A 23,198-nucleotide genomic window follows, 5' to 3' on the forward strand; every position below is an offset into this window, starting at 1 on the left:
CTCTCTTTCTTTCTTTTTTTTTTTTTTTTTTCAGTTTCCAACTTCTAACATATGAACTCAGCTCTGTGAAGTATTTATGGTGCTGGGTTTGAGAGAGTTTGATTTCATAGGAGGAAAAAGGAAAACATTCTCATGTTTTTCAATGCTCCACAAGAAAAAAAAATGACAAAAGATATACATAAGCATCCTACATACCTAGAGTTGAAAGAAATTTGTGCAGGATGATATTTATAATTGAGCCATTAAGAGAATGATAACCAAACACAGGCACATAGGATCTCTATATTCCTCAGGTCCTCACTGTCAGGTGACAGCTGTCACCAACAGCCCCTTTTTGAATACTGACCTTGTGTATTTTGTTTGACAAGGGTCACATTGAGAAATGAGTGGAAACTCAAACTATTTGTGAAGTGTGGCTGGTAAGACTTAATTTCTTTATTCTAATTAGAAATTTATATAGAGTTTTAACATACTGTACTATAAGATATGCTTCCCTCTGTTTAGCAGACGTAAGGTTTAAAAGGGATGCCTGGCTGGGTCTGGTATGGGGGGCTTGCCTTGGGTCTGTGGTGACTCTGGATGTGTTAGGGGTTCAGGCTTGCTGTCTGTTCCTATTCCAAAGGAATCACGTAAGACAGAAGCCACACTGGTGTGAATGGAAAAATTCAGATCAGCTCCGACACGGGAAATCTAAAAATCCTGGACAGACTAAAAACAACTTCCCTCATGGGCCCCAGGACTGCCAGGGTGCCTGAAGCTCCTTCAGGGCCACTTCAGGTGACAGGAATCTCTATCACAACTGACTAACATTTTGGTAGCTCCCAAGCAGACATAGAATTCTTTCCTAAAGGTGCAGCTTCTCTTTGCATCCATCCATCAGCCATCTGAGGCTCGCACCTTCCTCCAGGCACACAGTAAGGTCACCATTCACAGCTGCTATGAGGCAGAGCATCCTGCAGGCCTGTGAGCTCCATTCAGTCATGGTGCCTTGAAACCACTCATGACCCATGACCACAGAGAACTGTGAAGCAGGCTGGAGACAGCAAGGGACATCTCTGAGGGAAGAAGTCGTTCTGGCTTCTGAGGGGGGTTGATAAACTTGCAAAATCTGACCTATACGTGCAGAGGTGACAGACCCTCCATGCCACAAACTTGCTGGATTCAAGTTCGTCAGCATTTTGAGTTTGAAAGCGGGTCAACTGCTTAGCAGCTCAGACTCTTTTCTTTTCTTTTCTTTTCTTTCTTTCTTTCTTTCTTTCTTTCTTTCTTTCTTTCTTTCTTTCTTTCTTTCTTTCTTTCTTTCTTTTTTTTTTGTGGCACCAGGCATTGAACTCAGGACCCTGTGCTTGCCAGGCACATACTTATTCTACAGAGCTATCTCCTCAGCCCAGGCAGCTCAGATTCTGCCTTGCTTGTTTACAGAAAATCTTGAACCCTTAGGAGAACGGAGGATTCTGTTGACCTCAGAGATAGTGGTAATAGCAGATGCTTTAAGGTATAACTGAAATTCCTCAGCCCTTATGATTTTCAGTGTTAAATTACTGGGGTTCTATTCTGGCTTCATAGGTTAGCTCAGAAGCTGGAAAGACCAGTTCTCTGCTGAGACATCCTTCTGAGTGGCCTTATTTCTAGTTTGGGATAAAACACACACACACACACACACACACACACACACACACACACACACCTTTTTCCCCTTTGCTTCCCCAGGGGAGTTGTGTTCTGAGGCAGTGACAGATGTTACTGGAGGGAACAGGCATCTTTCCGCAGGAGGCTGTGGTAAGGGGTGGCTGCCTCTAGCCTTGGAGAGCTTCTTGGTCCCTTGTTTGTCTGTAGAAAGAGCAGGAATGAGAAATTCTAGTAGCAAGTATGGGGGGTGGGTAGTCAACTTTCAGCATAACTTTTTGGTTAATGAAGGGAAAGAAATCAGGGAATGTGCCAGGTATGGAGATGGTGTGGCCTCACTGAGCAGGGTTGGGGAGCCCAAGCTTATCATCTGGGTTGGGCTTCTCAGCCAGAGAGAGTAATAACAATAATAATTGATAGGTATTTTGTACTAAATATGAGAAGAGAATTATAGAAAGTGTTTTATATACATTGCACACTTCATCCCTACAGTAGTCATGCACTGGGATTATTATTCCTGTTCTACAGAGGGGGAAATGGAACCTCAGTAAAATTAAATGATTTGTTCAAGATTACAGGTAGTAAATGGAGATTAGTTTAGCCTAGGCATTTGGATTGCAAAATTTGCCTGGCAAAACACTAGGTAAAGGGACCCTGTGAGGCTCTCATTCCCACAGCTGGACTCTGGTTGTTATTTTCTTTTTCTTCTTCTTCTTCTTTTTTTTTTTTTTTTTTTTTTGTGGAACCAGGGATTGAACTCAGGCCCTTGTGCTTGCCAGGGAAGCTCTTATTCTACTGAGCCATTTCCCCGGAGTCCATGGTTGTTATTTTCTAAAGTGTGGTGCATAAGGCCATCCCTTTCTGCATGCTTGTGCTCTCAAATGAGGTTCACCCCATCAATGAATGAGGCATTTGGTTCTTACTGCTTAGGTCTGCCTTTGGACTGGGGAAGGCACCTCCAAAAGGGATGATGTTGGATTTGTCACCCAGGAGCCAAAAGGGACCTATGTGGGCATGCCCAAGGGCCTTCCTGGAGGTTTGGTGTGTCTTCTCATTGTGGCTTTCCTCTGAGGCGTGAACAGGAAGGCGTCTCTCCATTGAGGTGTCCTAGGGAACGACAGGCACATAGAGCTGTAAACAGGCATCACAAAGGAGCAGAGCATGTTTCTGTAACAGGCAGCCTTGTGGCTACACTTGTGGTTCTAGGGATGAAATTTCTTCTGCAGGCTGGGAAGATATTACAGCAAAATCTCTGATATTGCTTGCAATATGGTGTAGTTTATGATTAATGATAGAATGACAGATATACCTGACATACAGTATCTTAGCAAAAAAATTAAAAAAATAAAAACCAAGTGCTTGGATTTATTCATCATGAAAAGTATCTCTCCTCTCTCCTCTTCCATTGTGTGGTCCTTCTTCCCTTGTCTGTTCTCTTTGGCATGTGGCCTTGAATGTCAAAAGGACTTTATTCAAGATGGGAGCAGACATTTGTCTAGACTGTTTTGAACTTTTTTTTTTTTTTTTTTTTTTTTTTGCGGTACCAGGGATTGAACTCAAGACCTTGCGCTTGCCAGGCAAGCGCCTATTCTACTGAGCTATTTCCCTGGCTGTTCTGAACTGTTATTACACACACACACACACACACACACACACACACATCTTGCAGTGTAGAGAGCATTTGTACAATATAACTCATCGCCTCATGAAATACATATGATTAAAGCTCCATTTTACAGAACGGCTCATTGAGGCTCAAAGCTAATTAATTTATCACTGCTAGTAAGAAGCAGGATAGACCAAGTTTAAGAACAAAGGCTCCTTTTTCTAGCTAAGTCTATATTCACCTAAAAGGGGCAAAAGGTCAGAGGAGAAATAGTAATTTGGAAAGCCTGGAGTTAAGCAGACCGAAGCCAGTGATTGTACTGCAGGGCTTCTCCAAGTGCCCCAGACCCTGATGTGTGCTAGTGTCTCTGGGAAGAGAATGCACACGTGGCATCTCCCCACTGTACCTGGCTACAAACCCTTTTCTTAAAGGGCATCTGGTGATGCTGGAGTTCTACAGGGGATACTTTGGGGAGTAGCAGTCAACAGGGCCAAAGCACTTGGTGGACTCCTGGAGATGGGGAAGGGAAGGTGAGCCCCTGTGAAGTCACAGTGGTAACAAAAGGGAGCCTGTTAGAAGTAGTACCTCTGCCTGGGTCCCATCTTCCTGCCAGGGCTGCTCCCTGAGTGGCAGCAAAGGATTCCCCTGACCACCATGGCATGTGGCTGCAGTGCCTTGGTCCACATGTTCGACAGTGCCAGTTACCCCTCCATCCAGGCCCTGCTGACCTGCAAAGGCAAACAGTAGTCAATAAGAACCCCAGCCCAGGACCCAGTGCTGCACTGTCCCAAAGCTGCCCCTTTCTTGCTTCTCTGAGCAGAAGTGGCCATAGCCCTGGTTCCTCTCTGTTCCCCTTCTCCATTCTGTATTCCTGGCAGTGCCTCTGTGGAAACAGCAGCCTGCAGGGAGTAGCTGTGCTGGGAGTCGGGTGACTCAGGGTGGAGGTTTGTGTCTGGGCTCTGTTTCCTTATCAGCAAAATGGGGACATTGATTTCTCACCCTCACTTCCTTGTGTGAGCTCAGGTGAGACACTTAACATGACAGCTCTTTGTGAGCTGCCAGGGGCTTGTGGAAGGCAGTGACGCAAAAGTTGCAGCACTCTGTGTTGCACCTGAAGCAAGCTCCCAGGGTTCCTGGGCATCTCCTGGTTGTTTACTCAGGGAGAAACCTCTGCTGAAAGCAGGGGTGTGGGACCCCTGCTTAACTCCCTGGATTTACCCTGTCTGCAACCCTTGGGCACGATCTGAGTCAACAGATGACTCCAGCATAGTTAACAAATCTTTCATCGATGGTTTAAAGGGTCCTGCAGCTATTCTCATCACCTACTCCAGGTAATTTATTGCTGAAACAGTCTGGCAAGCCTTCCTTGTTTGGAGCCAAGCTTTAGTAATACCTCCATTCCCAGCATGCAGTTGCATGGAACAATGTGGGCTTGTGTCTAACTGTAGGCTCTGAAGCCTGCAGGCCCTGTGTGAGGTGGAGCACTGGATTCTGGGAGCTCTTCCTCCTTCCCCAAGCCAGCCCCAAATTTCCTGTATGTTCCCCAACTCTCACCTACTTTCCTCTCCTCCATCCTCAGTGTCACTGGTTCGGGTATCAAAGGCTAACACAGGGGCCACTCCCTCCTTCCAGCTATCCTGACAGCCCTTGGGCTTCTCAAGGCTACTCTGGGTGAAACAGATGCCAAGAGTGTTAATGGTTGAGACATGGGCCCAAGCTCAGGTTCAGGAGTCCGCCAGGTTTTAGTGGTCCAGGGAAGCCTGGTAGGCTTTGGAGATTTTTCATTCCAAGGTGGCCTCCCAAGAGGACCTCAATGCCACACAGAGTGTAGCACTAATAACCTTTTAGGCTATTCTAGAAAGATCCTCTGGGATCAAGCTAGACCATGAGTCTACCCTTTCTGGTCCAATTCACCTGAAACCAGAGGGACTTCTGAGGGTGAGGAGAGTGAAACTCTAGCCAGGCAGCTACTCACTCAACAATCTTGCATGTCAGAGTGCCCATGTGGGGTGGCGGCATTGCAGGGAGTGGGGTGGGGTGAGACCTAGAGAGGTACGCTTTGGCCAGATTCCAGCGAAATTAACTGTGTGACTCACTCACTGTATGTGAGAATAAGCAAGAATTCCTTCTCAGTAAATGTCATCATCTTGCTCAGCTGTTTAGGCGTAGAAGAAACAGGTTAATAGGAAAAGTATTGGAAATCTCAGTTGTTGAGAAGAGAGCACAAAATATATTCTTTCTGTATCTTTTTTTTCCCCATAATTTTATTGAGAAACAAATAGCAATGAGACAGTTTCAAACCAAATTGGTAGGACAGTTTCAATAATTAACACATTGCATACATTCTTCCTAGTGGTTAATTGCTGTACAAGATGCAGACTTGATATCTTATTTACAAACAACATTAGAGCAAATCCCTCTATTCATTAAGAAAATGTTACTATATATCTATCCTAACCACTTTGAATACACAGATACAAAATGGACATTCATCTGTATCCCTTTTTTTGTTAAGTTCCATCATTTAAATATTATAGGTGGGGCCAGGAAGATGGCTCAGTAGAATAAGCGCTTGCCTGGCAAGTGCAAGGGCCTGAGTTCAATCCTCGGTTCTGCCAAGAATAAATAAATAAATAAATAAATAAATAAATAAATATTATAGGTGTGTAAACTCAGCAAAATATTCTAAAAGAGTTCAGTAGTCCAGAATAGTATTGGGTCTTCCGCTTCACTGGCAATGTCAGAAATTGTTGACCTGAGTCCTCTACAGCTCAACATAACAGCATGGCTTTACTTCTTATATTTCGTTTTTATACTTTTTTGCTGGATGGTTAAGACCAAGGTAAAGCAGGACCTATGCAACAAGAGTTGTAGCTTTCGGGTCTGATAAGGTCAGTGAAATCCCCTCAGGATTTATCCTGAGATCCTGTACCTCAGATTGTAGAACCTTTGTCAGTGCAGCCATGTGGATGAGTCACTGCCATTGCTTGGCCAATGTGCTCTCTGTGAAAGCCTGAGAGAATGTTTTCTCTCCATGTGACTCTCCTTAGGCACACTCTACATCATCGATCAGTTTCCTCTTTGGCCCCATAATCTCCTTGATCAGAAAATTTGGGACACTACCGAGTTACATGACGTTACAGTACAAGTTCTCATATGTCCTGAGTCTTAATTGACCTTGGAAGGCTAGGGCTAAAATGTTGGCTTTCCTTGTGGCCCTCCTTTTTCTCTAATTTTGGTTTGCAAACTTAGGTTGTTAACCATCCAGAAGACAAGCTTATTATTACCATACAACCTAGGCTGTTAAGCTTAACCTCACTATCTGTCTGAATATCAAACATCTTAGGCATAACATGGAACAGGTATTTTTCATCAAGTATTGATATGTTGAACTCTCTGTATCTTAAATACGGGTTCAGCTCACCCAGATAATGTGCCCTGGGACAGCAATTTATCACTTTCATGGGGCTTTCCCTCTGGCCTCTCCTGTGATAGGGAGGAATGAATGCAGGCCTGTTTGCTTACATTTCACAGGTGTGCGAACTGAAGGGCAGGGACTCTGAGCGACTTGCCACCATCTCACTGTTGGGGAACCTGGGGTTCACTTCTAGGACTTTTGCTATTTCTCCACATAAAGTGTTTGTCAAAGAGAGGAGATCAAGGGGAGATAAAATTAAAACCAGTGGAAACATCAGTCAGCTCTTTTTATTTCTTTAAAAGTTGAATTTTTTTTTTTTTATTTCTGCCGTGATGGGTATTGCAATTAGTAATTATGTTTAGAAAACAAAAGCCAAGAAATCTAAAATTAACATTTATTGAACACTTACTATCTGCTAGGTACTACATTACCCTATGTAATTCCCACATACAACCCTGTAAGTAAAGGTGGTATGCTTCTCTCCATTTTATAAATGAGGCCAGGGAAGTCATATGGCTTGGAATTTGGTGCTAGTTGCCACACACTTAATCACTACTCTATACTACCTGTTTTCTATCATATTATGATAGTTCTTTGGTAGATAGCATTGATTAGAGAATTCAGTGATCCCTTAGGTTTATAGTGCCCCACTGCCAGAAAATGCTACAATCCCTTTCCAGTGTTTTAGGGTCCTAGAGCCTCAAAGTATAAGGATATTAGCTGGAGACAACAGGGGTTTTGAAGAGAGAGCACAGAAGGCCGTGGTGAGATAGATGCTACCTGAGGAAGGGCAATGCATCCCCCACATAGTGGCATTATCTGGATGATTCTAGCTCAGACCTGTGATTTCTTTAATGCCTCAGAATCAAGCGGTCTTAGACTTTGATTCACATTAGCAAAGTACATAGATATTAAGGTACAGACCAGAGTATTAATTAATGAAAGAGGAAAGAATCACCTGGTCAACAGGTTTTATATAGACAGTCTACACATGCTTATGACTAGAATCCTCTGGTGCCAGACTTGAGACCCAAGTACAACAAATGGCCGGGGTGCTTGATGATGCCAAGCCATGTCCTACACCCCCAAACAGTCTAGAGTCTTTGCGTATCCTGACCACATCCATCCCATCATGGACAGGAAGGACCTAGTCAGGCACTGCCATTCTGTCTAGAAAATTCCTTTTTATTTCAAGGAAAAAAAAGACATTTATGTTTTGTTGGGATCTTGTTCTTTTGTTTTCTCAAGATCTGTTATCGTCCAAGATCCTAGTCTTTGTTCATTACTGCTACCTGTCATCTTTTCTAGCTCCCTCACCAGAGACAACTCCTGGTTTGTTTATTGCTTCAAGTTCTCAAGAATAATATTGACCAGTAAGATTCTGGTAGAAAGGGATCGGGGAGATGGCTCAGTAGAATAAGCACTTCTCTGGCAAGTTCAAGAGACTGAGTTCAATCTCTGGTTCCACAAAAAAAAAAAAAAAAAAAAAAAAGATTCTGGTAGTACTCAATGTTTTACAGTCTGCATTAGTGTTCTGTGCATTAACAAGGTAGGTCTCACTGTGCCCACTACAGAGATGAGGAAAGAGAAGCTGGAGATCTTATGTTTAGTGAGTGAGAGAACCGCCATTGCAATACAGATTTCTGGCGTAAAGGCAGTATTTTTTTTCCCACGTGATGTTGCCACAAACACCACAGGATTATAGAATATTCAGGTGGAACAGACCTAAGGCTCAGTCTATGGCCATACCTCCCTGAACATGCCTGATCCTATCTAAGGAATTGCCTAAAATCTAGAGTCTATATCTCACTGTTCAATATAGTAGTCACTAATTGTAAGTGACTAGATTAATTATCGAGTAATTAGAATAACATTCTTGGTTTCACAGTTACACTAGCCACATTGCAAGTGCTTATCAGACTTGTGACTAACAATCGCCATATCAGCTAGCATGCATATCCATTCCATCACCTCAGAAGGTGCTGTAGACAGTGCTGGTCTAGACTATGCCCCTCATTTCACAGAAGAGGATGACTGAAATCCCTAGACTTTATTTTAGAAATCTATCTTTCTTTCTTTCTTTCTTTCTTTCTTTCTTTCTTTCTTTCTTTCTTTCTTTCTTTTTCTTTTTTTTTTTTTTTTGTATTTTAGGGAAGGACCTACAGGGTGTTCAGGGTCTCACTACTAGATCAGACTCTTAGTGATCTGCCTGTTTACAGCCTCCCAAGAGCTGGGATTACAGGCATGTGCCACCATGCCCAGTCTCAACTGTTACTTCAGCGCACCCTGGGGGTGGGGTCAGCACGGCAGGCCAGGAGATCAAACCCCCACCCTTGTGCCTGCTTGCAGGTGCTTTAATCCACTGAGCTATTTGGCTGGCCCCGGAATCTCCGTTCTAAGGCATTAAAAACATAAATATTTGAAAACTAGACATAAAAACAACATGTACCTTGTTCAAAAGATTTCCCTTGTTGAATCCAAAATGGCGGGATAACAGGCAGGAGATGGTACTTTGGGGGTGCACCTGAAAGGTCTTGCTGCAGCCTGAAACTCCTTGGTACAGCAGGGTGAGTGTCCTGGAGTAGCACAGAGTCCTTGATGTATCCTGGAAGTGGGTAGGAGTTAGTGGTGGAAACATGCTCATAGGGTCCGGAAAGAGCTTCTGGCTCCCCCACTTGCACTAGTCTTGAGTTTGGACAGTGCCCACCAAGGAAGACAATTAGAAGTTGGGAAGAGCTGGATGTAGAGGTACAAATCTGTAACCCCAACACTCTGTGAGGTTGAGGCAGCAGGATCTCAAGTTTGAGCTCAGTCTGGGCAACTTAATGACTTAGCATGACTCTGTCCCCAAATTAAAAAATAATAAATAATAATAAATGAGGGCTGCAGGGGGCCTGCCCCTTAGCTCAGTTCTTTAAGTGGTTGCTTCAACAAAGCAGTCAGGCTCAGGTTGCTGTGGTTTGATCCCCACAACTCAAGCCAGCCAAACCTGCCCTGAAGGCATTCAGAGAAAAAAAAAAATCCTTCTAGAGGCTGGGGAGATGGCTCAGTGGAATAAGTGCTTCCCTGGCAAGCACAAGGGTCTGAGTTCAATCCCCAGTTCCGCAAAAAAAAAAAAAAAAAAATGAGGGCTGCAGTACTGCTCAGTGAGAAGGTCTTGGGTTCTGTCGAGAGAGAGAGAGAGAGAGAGAGAGAGAGAGAGAGAGAGGAAGGAGGAAGAGGAGGAGGAGGAGGAAGAGGAGGGGGCGGGGAGGGGGAAGGGGGAGAAGGAAGAGGAGGAAGACAGAGGTTTGGGAGAAAAACAGGTGGAGTCCATGGAGGCTTCTCCATCCAGCACCTGGAGAGTTCCCAGCCCTGTGGCACATGTGTGCTTCCTCTACTTCACTATTCCCAAGAGCTGTTCCTCCCAGCAGGAGAAACATAGTGGCTTTGTTGGAATTGAGCAGAAGTACTGCCCTGTCTCAGGAAGAACAATCCACTGGTAGCAGGTATAGCCTACTTGCTTCTGTGAGCCTCACGATCATCAGCTTTCTCCATCTAGCCATTCTACAGTATTTGTGGAGGGTTTACCAGTGAGCCTGCCCTTCTGCCAGGCAGGTATTGAAGCAGACATGGGCTCTTTTTAAGGGCACCCAGTCTATGGGTGAGACAGCGGCCATCCTGCTGTCAACTGTGTGGTCTGTTGTGTTAGAACACAAATTGAAAAGTTCAATATTGGTGGGAGTTGCCAGAAAAGCCTTTGTAGCAGATATGGGCCTGATGGGTAGAAAGGGCTTATCATTGGGTGGGAAAAAGGGAGCAGAAGCGAACTAGCATCCCAAAGGTGGTGAACTCTCAGGAGTGAGTGGAGAACGGAGGAGGGGCCCTTAGGCTCATGGTGTCTTATCTGAGCATCAGTACTGTTCTTCTAGCTTAAGGACCTTGGTTCAAGAAGGGCCCAGGCAAGGAATCATGGCAAAGACCCAAGGGTGCAACACACACCTGTCTTTTCCTAGGCTACACATTTTGGTCATATGACTCTCATGGAGGAGTCTGAGTATCTTTTGATGTGGGGAGGCCAGTTCTTTCCTGAAGACATGAGGTCCAGGCTACAAGACCTGCACTGCCTCAGCCTGTCTGTTGATTAATGGCTTTTTAAAGAGGTCCTTTCTCACAAATGTAAAATAAATGGCACAGCCATGAAAGTAACCAATGGCCAGACAAGCCCACAGCTCTCATTTGGCCTGCAGTCACCACTTACTGGGAGAGAGCTGTTTTCTCTTCTTTCCCAGGGTAGACCCATGAAAGCATAAAGGAAGCCAGAATTCCTCTGGTGGTCCAGCCTGCTTGTGGGTGCTGAAGAAGCGGCGCATAGCTGAGTAGATCCTGGCAGATCCTACTGCCCGCCTCTCATCCCTGAAAAGTTTGCCAAGTCAAACACAGGGTGTCCAGTTAAATTTGAATTTTAGGTAAACAGTGGAATCTTTTTTAAATGGCAGTATGTCTGAAGTACTGGGAGGCTCATTGTCTGTCTGTGGAGCAGTGTGCGTGTGCTAACCCTGAACCCTAACCCAGCACTTGCAGAGTGTATGGGGAGGGGTTTCTGTTTCTCTGCAAAAGGTTGTCTATCTTCCTTGTAACTGTACCTTTAAAGGAAAGAATTCCTATTTCCCCACTTCCCTCATCACCCATGGTCATCTCAGACAGGGAGCCAGGGAGTCCTGGGAAGATCGTGGAACTAGGGGCATGAAGGCAAGGAAGACTGGGCTTTGGTCCTGCTCTCCTTTTGACCAAATGACCTTAGACAAACCCTTGGCTTCTCATCTTGTGGACAGCAGGAGTTAAACTGGTGGAAGCTCTCTGAGGTTCTGAGTATGGAAAGCTGGCCAGGATGTGCTGGCCTGGGAGGTGGGCTGTGAGGGTGGGATGAGAGAGACTTGTGGAGTCTGTCCTTCTGTGGACATCGGGAGCCAAATAGGCAAGCTTGGTGGTCAGAGACAGAGGCTTGGGGACTACCAAGCTCAGGGGTTTGCTTTATTAAGATTGGGTCAAAGCTGGGCATGGTGGCACATGCCTGTTATCCCAGCATTCAGGAGGCTGAAGCAAGAGGCTCACCATGAATTCAAGTCCAGCTTGGGCCGTACAGTGAGTTCAAGAACAGCCTGAACTACATAGTGAAACTTTGTCTCTAAAAACAAAAATATCCAAACAAACAAACAAACAAGAGACTGAGCCTGAAATCTTGGTATTTTAGTCCTTGATGGAAAACACATTGGCACCAGAATGAGAGATGGGGAACCCATGCCCCACTGACCTGCACGTTGGAGCCTGTACATAGCAGAGGGGGACCATGTCCGCAAGAAGCCTCGGAGGTATCTCTTGGCAGAATACCCGGGCTGGATCTGCCTCTGGGCCTGGCTCTCTGACTGACTTCGGAAGTAGAGGTAGGGTTGCCAGCTGCTGTCTTGCTGCCTCTGTAGGGAGAGCAGTGGAAAATCAGCACAGCTGCAGAGCCTGAGCCCCCCAGGGGTGCCACTGCCTGGCGCTGTCCTTGTGATCTGGACACTCCATGCAGGTGCCAGAGGTGCCCAAATCAGCCTCCTCGGTGGTAGAGAGACAAACCAAGAGGCTACAGAGAAATCCCCAAAAGGCCCTCCACACCCACAGTGGCAGGAGGAGCAGAAATGACTCTTGCCAGACTCCATCTTGAGCTAGGGTCCTGCGAAAGGATGAAGCCTGAGAAGAAAATGCTCTCCTTTGCCCAGCCTGTGGAAGTCATCTTAGTCCCTTCAACTGGCCCTGTACTGCAGCAGGAAAGCCCGTGTGCAAATCAACCTCAGCACTTCAGGTTTGTAAGATGGATAATGGGACAGACAAGCCAAGCCCAGACCCACAGGGAGCTTAGCATTTTGAGAATATGCGGCTCTGCCGTGTTTTAGCTCTGCTAGGGAGACACAAGATATCTCAGGAGCAGCATCTTAGATTTGGCTAGGGATGCACGTTATACAGGAAACTTTACCACACTGTAACTTTATGAGGTGAGTTAAATGATGCAGAAACTCTTAGAGGGTGACACGCTGAGTATAAGAAGAGCAGAGCAAAAAAAAAAAATAGAATAAATAAATAAGCATTAACTGTTCCTTTCAATAAACCAATAGAAATTACTAGTACAATTATCTTAGCTATCTTGTGTATATATACATGTTTTCCCCCCCACTTCCTTCTTTTCTTGTCCCCATCCCAGTTCTTTCCTTTTGAGCAATTTCTCTCCTGTTCTTCACAATGTCCGTTCTACCTTTCAGATTTTATTTCTCCTTTAGGGTCTTGCACTAAGGAGACAATACAATGTTTACACATGTGAGTCTGATTTATTTCATTATGAGTATGGTCTCTAGTTGCACACATTTACCTATGAAAGCTTTGAGTTTATCTTTCTTTATAGCTGAGTAATACTCCATTGTATAAAAATACCACATCTTTTTACTCGTTCCTCAGGTGATGGGCATTTAAGTTGTTTTCAAGATTTAGCTATGACAAATTGTGCTGCTATAAACAAGGGTGTACATATACCACTGTGGTATGATGTTTTCAGTTCTTTTGAAAAAAAATTTTGATCCATTTTGCATGGCTCTATTTGGTCATCTGAACAATTACTTTGAAGATAACAATATACAACATAACAATCATTGCTGATTTCTTGCCATCTTGTTTTTAAATTCTCTATTGTTTTTAATGTTTAATTTTTAAAAATTTATTCTCCTTAAAAAAAGGCTGTGGGGCGGGGGGACCGGGGAGATGGCTCAGTAGAATAAGCACTTGCTTGGCAAACACTTCACCTTCTCCTTGTCTGAGGCAGTCATTGCTGATCATGTATGGCATTCTGGACTGCTGAACTGAACATGGGCCTGGCCAAATAGCTCAGCAGATTAAAGCACCTGCAAGCAGGCTCAGGGGCTGAGGGTTTAATCCCTGGGGCTGCTGTGCCAGTCTTGCCCCCAAGGCACACTGATTTGGCAATTGAAACTGGGGGTGGTGGCACGTACCTGTAATCCCAGCTCTTGGGAGGCTATAAACAGGTGGATCACTATGAGTCAGATCTGGTAGTGAGACCCTGAACACCCTTCAGACCCTTCCTTATAAAACAAAACAAAACAAAAACAAACAAACAAACAAAAAAAAAACTGAACATGATCTCAGAATCTATTCTCTCTTAAATGTGCTAAAATAAACTGAGGCATATTTTATACATAATAACATATGCAGAGGTCTGGGGAGATAGATCAGTAGAATAAGTACCTGTCTGGCAAGTGCAAGGTCCTGAGTTCAATCCCTGATACCACAAAAAATAAATAAATAAATAAATAAATAAATAAAAGAAAGAAAAAAGAACATATGCAGAGATTTTATGTTCCATTGGATAAAAAGGAATAACTGCAGACACTTTATAACACCACAAAACACAGAACATGTGCAAACATAATGTTGTCTGCTTAGTGTGAGAACCTGAAAGAGAAAAATGGAATCTGAAGGGCACAATAGACACTGGTAAAGGAGGGTGAGCTTATTATAAAGGAAAGAGTTACTGAGTTGAGGAGAAGGACAGGAGAGGGAGTAGGGGAAAGAAATTTATCTATGTATGTAAGCAGAGTGATTTGGACAACTGTATTGTGCATTTCTGCTAGTCTATGGAAAAAAGCAGTTAATGCTTTAATTTGTTTCATCTCTTTTTTTCAATTGTTTCTCCTTTTTGTCTTCTTAATTTCTTATACATTTCTTTCTCTTTTATTTTTTCTTCCAATTTTGCATTTATATATCTGGTAATATGAATAACTGGTTGGAAGACAACACTATGTATTACAATAAATACTATGAAATTCATATTACTTTGTTAAGTGAAAATCTGTATTACTTGCATTTTTTTTGTTTCAATCCTAATTTGTACTCTCTTAAACCTGAAAATTCTCATCAGCCCAGAGAGCTCCCTTGTGCAATTTCCTAGCCACTGCCCTCCCCCTATTCTAATTTCTATCACTATGAACTAGTTTTTTCTACTCCTGAATCCATACTAATAGAAACATCAGATACTCTTTGATGCTCCATGAAAATTATCCACAATGCTTCAGTGAGAATTAACAAGAAAAATGCAGCTTGTTTACTGCCCTTTGATTCAGCCTTTCCCCAGGCAGTAATGTAGTCTGGGGAGATAGAGGGTGTCTTGGTCCATTTTCTGCTTCTATAACTGAACTCAAGAGACCAAGAAACTTACAGAGAATAGAGATGTACTTCTTACAGTCCTGGAGCCTGATGTGTCCAGGGTTGAGGATCCTGGATCTGGTAAGAGGCTTCTTGTTGCATCACTATTTGGGAGAATGCAGAAGAGTACAAGAGCAAATGTGTGTGTGCATGCATGTGCCTGTCAGGAGGGGTGTGCATGCACCCATATGCACCCATGACAGATGAATGTATGTGTGTGCAAGTAACCTGTGAGTGGTGGGATATATGTGCACACTTGTGCACCTGGGAGAGACTGGGGGCATATGCATGTGTGCTTGCCCTTGAGAGGTGGGTGCATATCTATGCATGTGCACCCATGAGACATGAATGTATATGCACATATGTGCACCCATGGAAGATGGAGGTATATAGGCATGTGCATGTGCCCACAAATAGGTATATGTGCCCACATCGGCACCGTGAGAGATAGGGTATATATGAACACACATGAATTTGTGAGACACGGGTACACAAGTGCATGCATCTGCAAGAGATGGGGTATATATGAACATATGTGTGCCTGTGAGGGATGAGTGTGTATGTAGGTATGTGTGTCCATGAGGGTTGTTTGCATATGCATGTATGTACACATGTAAGTAATGGACATGCATGCATGTATGTATACCCATGAAACTTGTTTATATATGCATATGTGTGCCCATGAGAATTGCTTGTACATGTATGTGTGCACACCCATCAGAGATGGGTGTGTATGTACACATGTGTGCCTGTGAGAAATGGCATGGGAAGAGGTTGAACTCATCCATTTGTCAGGATCCCACTCCCTTAACTAACTCAGTCTTGTGAGAACATCAATAGATTCATGCAGGCACAGCCTGTAAGCTGTTGAAGGTTCCACCTCCCAAAATTTGTACTGGGGACTAAGTTTCCAACACATGCACTTGGCTGGAAACAGACTACACAGAGGGCAAAAGGCCCAGCCAGTTACCCATGGTGTCAGAAGCAGAATCCAGGGCTTCAAGACCACACCAGCATAAAGCCTCCTGGTCTTCAAGAACTTGTCATCTCACCAATGGACCAGGACAGAACACCATGAACCAGCGTGAGGTCAAATAAAGTAAGAAAAAATGATGATTTTGAAGCGGGTGCCTCAGCGAGTAGTCCAGAGAGCAGGGACTACAAGAGTAGAGAGACCAACATATTCACACTTGTTAGAAGTCAGTAAAAGCTGACTTAACTTTACTCAGCGAGAAAGGAAGTATATTATTTCATATAACAAAAGGACCAAGTTTGGAGAGTACTAGGGCTCGTTAAATCAGAGCTTCAATGGGCTCCAACATTCTACAGGCACCAAACCCCTTTGTACCTCTGAAAATGTTCCTTTCACTTCACGCCCACAGGCTGTGGAGGCTTAACAATGGTCATAGGAGACATCAAGTGGGTACGCAAGGTACAAGCAGAGAGGTAGGCAGCGGCAGGCACAGGAGAAAACCCAGGAAAGTGCCCTGAGTTTAGGGCAGGGTGTCTGCTTCAAGGTCATCCTTCCTTGTAGGCAATTCAGGATCTTGGGCCATTCCTAGCCTTTCTGCACCTCTCTTTAAAATGGCACTAATAGCGTGGTAGAAGCTGTGGAAAGTTCAAGGAGTTTGGAATCAGGCAACCCAAAAGAACTACATTTCAGAGTGCGTCACAGTTAGAGGAGAGACACACTGCTGGAAAATCATAACTAAATGAATAATTGGTTCCAATCTCAGCCCCACCACTTTCCAGTTCTTCAGTGATGCTGGCCCTCTAGGACTTTCTGGAGTCAGTGAAATGAACGAGCATGTCTCACTCATCTGTTTACTGTGAGGTGAGAGGGCCCCTCTCCTGCCCTCCCTACTCCACATGGGGAAGTGTGGGGAAGAACCTGTTTCCTTGCTTCGCAGGGGCAGGGGTCAGCAGATAGGAGAGCCAGCAGCCTCAGCCTGGAGTTAAAAACAAACTTCACTAACACAATTCACATTTGGGAAGCAGGGCAAAAACAAGGGTAGAAAAAGAAAAAGAAAAAAAAAAAAAAAACTACTGGACTATATTGGAATGTTTTGCTGAATTCACATACCTACAACATTTAAATGACAGTGGAATACCCATCTCTGGCAAAACTAAACAAAAAAGGGGATACAAATGAAGAACCATTTTGTATCTGTATATTCAAAATAGTTAGGATAGGTATACAGCTACTTTCTCTTAATTCAATGAATAGAAAGATTTGTACTAATAGTGTTTGGACAGGATATCATGTCTGCATCTTGTACTATGAATAACCACTAAGAAGACAACAATATGAATCACTGAAACTGTCCTAATTGGTTTTGAAACTGTCTCATTGCTATTTGTTTCTCAATAAAATTATTAAAAATAAAAAAGAAATCATTTATAACCAAGTGATTGGTTACAACTTACAATTGTCCTGAGACAATTTGGGACAGAGTAACAAGTACAGGAGGCAAAGAATTCTTCCTTGGTTATGATAAATATTTCACCCAAAATCAGAAGCTTGCCACAACTAGTACCAGAATTTATTGTCAAATACTATTTTGGTTATAAATTGTAACCAAAAATCACTCAGAAAAAGGATTTCTATTTAACTATATAAAGAACCAATAAATAAATAAATAAAAATTCAACCCCCCCACAATAAAAAAAAAAAAAAACAGATAAAGGCAGTAAATGTCCTTGGCACTTCACTTAGAGATCAGAGAGAAAGAGTGGACAGGCTCGACACAGAGAGAAGGTACACAGACAATGAGCTATTCCCACTTCCAGTAGAATACAGGGGAAGCAAAGGAAGCTGACCAGCTCTAAGGCAGGATGTTTTCATCCTGCACTAACACACACACACACACACACACACACACACACACACACACACACACGTATCCACTCCAAGGTCACTACATTCATCATATAATTAGAGAGTACAACAGACATTCATATGCCCCCTTACTTACTCCAAGCTAACTCTGAATAGGGCACTCCTTTGCCAACCTGTGCCCATCCCAAGGATAATTCTGAATGGGTCGAGGATGAGTGAACAAACAGAAAGAAGCCGCACATAAACATGGAAGAAATGACCATAGGCAGAGATGGCTGAGAACCAATTCAGTTATGGTAAATTCTGGATGGGGAAAAGAGCCTGTGGCATCCCTCTAAAAGCAGCTGGGAGCAAAGGCCCATGAGTGCTTCATTTTCCCCAAGCCCCCCACCCTAATTCCTTCTCATTATTAGAGTAGCTATCCATCTTCTCCTTACCTTCCTTCTTTTTCCTTTTTACAAAGGAAGTATCTTCCATTTGTTAAACTTTGTTCCTCTAATTTTTTTAGGGGTGGCTGAGTTTATAGTCCTGGTGGGCAGCTCAGACAGCAGAGCAGCAGTACATGTGACATCTTTGGTTCCCTGACTACTAGCCAGGCATGGCTCCTTTCAAAGACTGAGAAACAAAGGATATGGGTGATGTTGGACTGAGTCCTTCTCATGTTTTGGTCTCACTGACTCCCTTCTGATTCTGTGTTCTACTTTTAAGGATCCTTGAGATTACTTGAGCCCACCCAGACAACCAAAGATAAAGTCTTTATTTTAAACCCATCTAATTAGCAACTTGAATTCCATTTTCAACCACAATTTCCCTTGCCGTGCAACCTAACCAATGGACAGATTCCAGGGATTAGGATGTGGATAACTTGGGGGAATTATTATTCCATCTACCACAGCCTCTAAGTTTTTGTGGTTTTTGGTAATTTCTCAAAAGACACCTGTGATGTGCTAATGTCTCACTGTTGTCACTGGACAACCTGCAGCACTCAGAAGGCCAAGGCCTGCATAGGGCTCTCACGGAGAAGCTTTAGGGTCAGTCTATGTACTCATTTCCAATGATCTGAATAATGTTTTAAGGGGAAACAAGGCAAGATCCAAGACAGCATGCATAGTACAATGACAATCTCATAAAACTGTAATATCTTACATATGTATAATTATGGTGAAAGAGTGGAAAGAAGTAGATTAAACCCACCTCTTGGGACCAGATCACACTCCCCAGCAGCAAGCCAGCTGATAACAGCAGCTTTAAGGAGCTGGGCAGAAAGATCATGGATAGTTTTTGCTTTTCTCTCTCTTTTTTTTTTTTTTATGGTACTGGAGACTGAACTCAGGCCCTCATGCTTGCCAGGTAGGTTCTTATGCCACTGAGCTATCTCCCCAGCCCTCTCTTTTTTCTATAAAGTCAAAGTTTTAGTAATATGATTAGATTATAGTGACAAATAGGAAACATGTTAAAAATTAATTTATTATATGTGACCTCTGCTAACCCATATTTCCCTAGTGGTTCCCCAACTTTATCCTAGATCAACTACTCATACCCAAGTTACTCTAAAACACAAAAGGAGACAGAGGGCAGTAGGGTGGGAGTTTCTGGGAGAGGGAAATAAAGAAGACAGCTGGAGGCTGGCTGCAGATGGCTTCCAACTGCTCAGGCTGCTTGGGCTTTGCAGCTTGGGGTCCCCTTTGCCCTGAGATGGGTTACTGATGTGCCTGAGCGGCCCATTAGCCACACTTCACCACGCATATTCCTCCAGCCACAGACTCACTTGGGCTGCCTTACTGAGGCCTGCCAGGCTTGCCAATGAGGAGGTGAAATAGATGCCAGGTACCTGCCTCTTACTTTGTCACTGAGACTCAATTTACCCAGTGCCTGAAAATGATAGGAGACGTTTGTTTAAGCTCACTTTTCAGTTTATAATCAGTTGCCTCAAAGCAGGACAACAGGCACAAGGGCCTATCAGAAAAATAGCCACCTACTACAAGGTAGAGAGAGTAAAGGCAGGAGCAAGGGGGAGATAGAACCTTATAGTCCATGTGCCCAGGAACCTGCCTCTTAAGACCTCTTTTCTTTCTTTTCTTTTCTTTTCTTTTCTTTTCTTTTCTTTTCTTTTCTTTTCTTCTTTTCTTTTCTTTTCTTTTTTCTTTTCTTCTCTCTCTCTTCTTCTTCTCTCTCTCTCTCTCTCTCTCTCTCTCTCTCTCTCTCTCTCTCTCTCTCTCTCTTTCTCTCTCTCTCACAGGGTTTTGCTACAGAGCTAAAACTCATAATGATCCTTCTGTCTCAGCTTCCTAACCTCCCCAGCACTGGGATTATAGGCATGCGCCACCATGCCCCAGGGCTGATATGGCATGTGGTAGCTAGGAACGAATCTGGGTCCCTGCACTTCGCAGGCAGGGGCTTAGACCACTGAGCTATCTCCCCAGCCCCTGTCCCCACTTGCAAACAGCAAGTCAGCTATAAGCCCTATGATCTGATCACCTTCCATGTTTCTCTCTCTCTCTCTCTCTCTCTCTCTCTCTCTCTCTCTCTCTTTTCGGTAATGGGGATTGAACTCAGGGCTTTTATCAAGGGCCTTGCACTTGCCAGGCAAGTTCTTATTCTACTGAGCTATCACCCCAGCCCTGATCCCCTTCCAGAAGCCCTGCCTGCCTATGCATGCATGAGGCTTGTGGGTGTGTGTGGGGGGGAATCTAGAGGTAGAACAGAATAGATTCTCTGTAAAGAGAGACATCAGAAATCCTGGGTCCAACAGGTGAAGTCCTATACAGTGGGGCTCACCCACTGCTTTGAGTGTGTTTCTGGCATGAGCCAGTCCTGTCTGAGTTGTCTGAATGCCTGCACGCCCTCCACCTGTTGTTCCTCGGGCTCCCAGTCACCTGTGCCTAAAAGTCCCTCTTTTTTCACCACCTCGGTGAAGCCACTTAGACTCTGCAGTCACATTGGTAAAGACAACTTTTTGTTCATTTGATTTTTACATTAAACCCCAAAGCACAGGCAACAGAAGCAAAATAGACAAGTGGGATTTTATCAAACCAAGAAATTTCTGTCTATTCCTATTCCTACAGAATAGGAAAAAGTTGCAAACTATTCATCTGACAAAGGATTAATATTCAGAATGTGCAGGTATTCAAAAATGCCAGTAACAGAAGACCAAATAATCTAGTTGAAATGGGCAAATGATATGGATAGGTAATTCTCAAAAAAAAAAAAAAAAAGGAAAGAAATTCAAGTGTCCAACACATTTATGAAATAAATGTGCAACATCATTTGCCATCAGGGAAGTGTGAATGAAAGCCACAATATAATACCATCTCCTACCCTAGGAAGAATGCTTCTGACCAAAAAGACAAGATATAACAAGTACTGGCAAGGGTTCAGAGGAAGGAGAACACAACACTCTCTCGCTGTTGGTTAGAATGCAAATTAGTGTAGCCATGAAGGAAAATAGTATGGACCTTCCTTGGAAAACTAAAGATAGATCCAGCCATCTCACTCCTGGGTAAATATATAAAGGAAATAAAATCAGCTCATCAGAGAGATGCCTATACTCCAGTCTTTGTTGCTGCACTGTTTATTATAGCTAACTAAGTGCCCAGTGGATAAAGGAAATGTATATACACAGCGGAATGCTCTTCAGTCATGAAAAGGAGGATACTGATCACAGTCACTTTCACATCACTGAGACGCAATATCCGGCACCTGCAAATTAAAAGAGGAGAGAGCAATCCACTTGGTGCGTAGTCTGTGGGGCTTCCAGTCTGTAGTTCACTGGCTCCCTGTCAGGGAGGCCTGGCAGAGGAGCACAGCACAGAAAAAGCTGCTTGTGTCAGGGTGACAGAGAGCAGCACAAATGGGCCAGTGGGGTGGGTGGCTCACATGATGCAGGCCTCTCCCACAAGCCCTGCCTCCACACATAAGGCTTGGGGGACATGGGATATAGACCACGACAGTGTTCTAAGCAGGGTGTGGTGGCACACACAGGAAGCCCAGCCCCTAGAAATCTATGAATTAGAAGGCAGCCTGGGCTGCATAGCAAGAGTCTGACTCAAAAACTAAACCAAAACAAAGAAGATATTCTATCATTTGCAGCAAAACAAGAGAACTGAAGGACGTGGTTAAGAGAAGCAAGCTGGACACAGAAGACAAACACCACATGTTTTCTTTCATACATGGACACTGAAGAAAGTCAGAGTCAATCTGAATATGGAGGGAGATTACTAGACACAGAGAGGTCAAGGTCGAGGAAAGGTGCATAACAGCCCCCAAACACACACAGAATAAGTCTGAGCACTGTACAGCCTGGGGTCCACTACAGTTCACAACAACCTATTATATAGCTTAGGAATAACTAGAAGAAAGGAGTTCCAGGACTGCAACTGCAAAGTAATGGTAAGGAGGTAGAAATGTTAGTTAGAAAATTTGATCAGCACATATTGTACACATGTTGAAATAGCACACTGTAAATACATACAATTATTATGTGCTTCAAAAAACTTAGGAGCTATTTAAGGAAGTTGATACACTAAGTTCCTGACTTAAAAATATTGGAGTTGTGAGCTTTCACAAGTGTTTTGATCATTACACATTGTATAATAAATATATCAAATTATCACACTGTTTTTATAAATATATACATAAAATGACTAGCTAAGCATAGTGGCACACACCTGTAACCCTACAGCTCCAGGAGGCTGAGGTAGGAGGATTAAAAGTTCTAACCTAGCTTGGGCCACTTGCGAGTTAGTGAGACCCTGTTTCAAAGATAAAAGAAAAAAAACAACTGGAGAGTAGCTCAGTGCCAAGGACTTGGGTCCAAGAATCTCAAGAAAAGAAAAAGAAGATTAATTTCTTTTTTTTTATGAGCAGAATATATTTATTGAAAGAAAGAAAGCTCCTGTGGGGGGGGGGCGTGAGTGGGTAATTCCCATCCCCCACTCCCCAGCAGGAAGTTGTCTCTTGCAGGGACTTTTATAGAGGTAAACCATGTGGTGAGGCGGGTCTAAGGTGGTGGAGAAGACATGGGAACTCGCTTAGTTGGGCATGAGGTGGGACAAAACTATGGTCAATCAATGAGATTACAAGCACCATTGCTCAGGTAAAATTGATTAAATCCATTACCAAATGGGAAAGCGAGTCACATAGCAAGCGGGCACCGAAACAAAGCAGGGTCTCTTCCTGTTGGGGGTAGGGCTAGTGACTCATTTGGGCTCTTTCAAGTTGATTGATACTGTTTAGGATCAATCTCTAATGCCCATCCCTAGGGAAGTATGTAGCTGTGCTTCCTCTTTTTGTCTTGGTCTTGAGGTGTGGCCAATATGGGAGTGTCTGTCTCTTCCAAGTTGCAAAGTCACCTTGTCTTCCATCTAGTCTCCTTGAGGGCCTGGCCCTGTCTGACTGCCTATAATATTTCTATCTAACTCGGCTGCCTACAACATTCCCCCCTCTGAAGAAGTAACCTGAACTGCCGTGAGGGAAAT

At 43.7% G+C, this 23,198-nt stretch overlaps 1 protein-coding gene across 4 annotated transcripts in view; it reads right to left on the reverse strand.

Annotated features, from left to right (window-relative positions):
* The window catches only part of Kiaa2012 (KIAA2012 ortholog), a 126,945-nt gene that overhangs the window by 91,172 nt on the left and 12,575 nt on the right, over window positions 1–23,198 (reverse strand). For 2 of the 4 annotated variants that reach the window (XM_023710014.1, XM_023710013.1), the window contains exons 3-7: window positions 11,944–12,103; window positions 9,100–9,255; window positions 3,818–3,960; window positions 2,550–2,733; window positions 1,688–1,830 (exon numbers count right to left, since the gene is read on the reverse strand). In XM_023710014.1, the coding sequence (XP_023565782.1) occupies window positions 1,688–1,830; window positions 2,550–2,733; window positions 3,818–3,960; window positions 9,100–9,255; window positions 11,944–12,103 (786 nt within the window). The remainder of the gene's footprint in view (window positions 1–1,687; window positions 1,831–2,549; window positions 2,734–3,817; window positions 3,961–9,099; window positions 9,256–11,943; window positions 12,104–23,198) is intronic. The other 2 variants (XM_023710015.1, XM_023710016.1) reach the window with 2 other exon arrangements.

The sequence above is a fragment of the Octodon degus genome, unplaced genomic scaffold (genome assembly GCF_000260255.1).
Source record: "Octodon degus isolate 3935 unplaced genomic scaffold, OctDeg1.0 scaffold00016, whole genome shotgun sequence".
NCBI lineage: Eukaryota > Metazoa > Chordata > Mammalia > Rodentia > Octodontidae > Octodon > Octodon degus.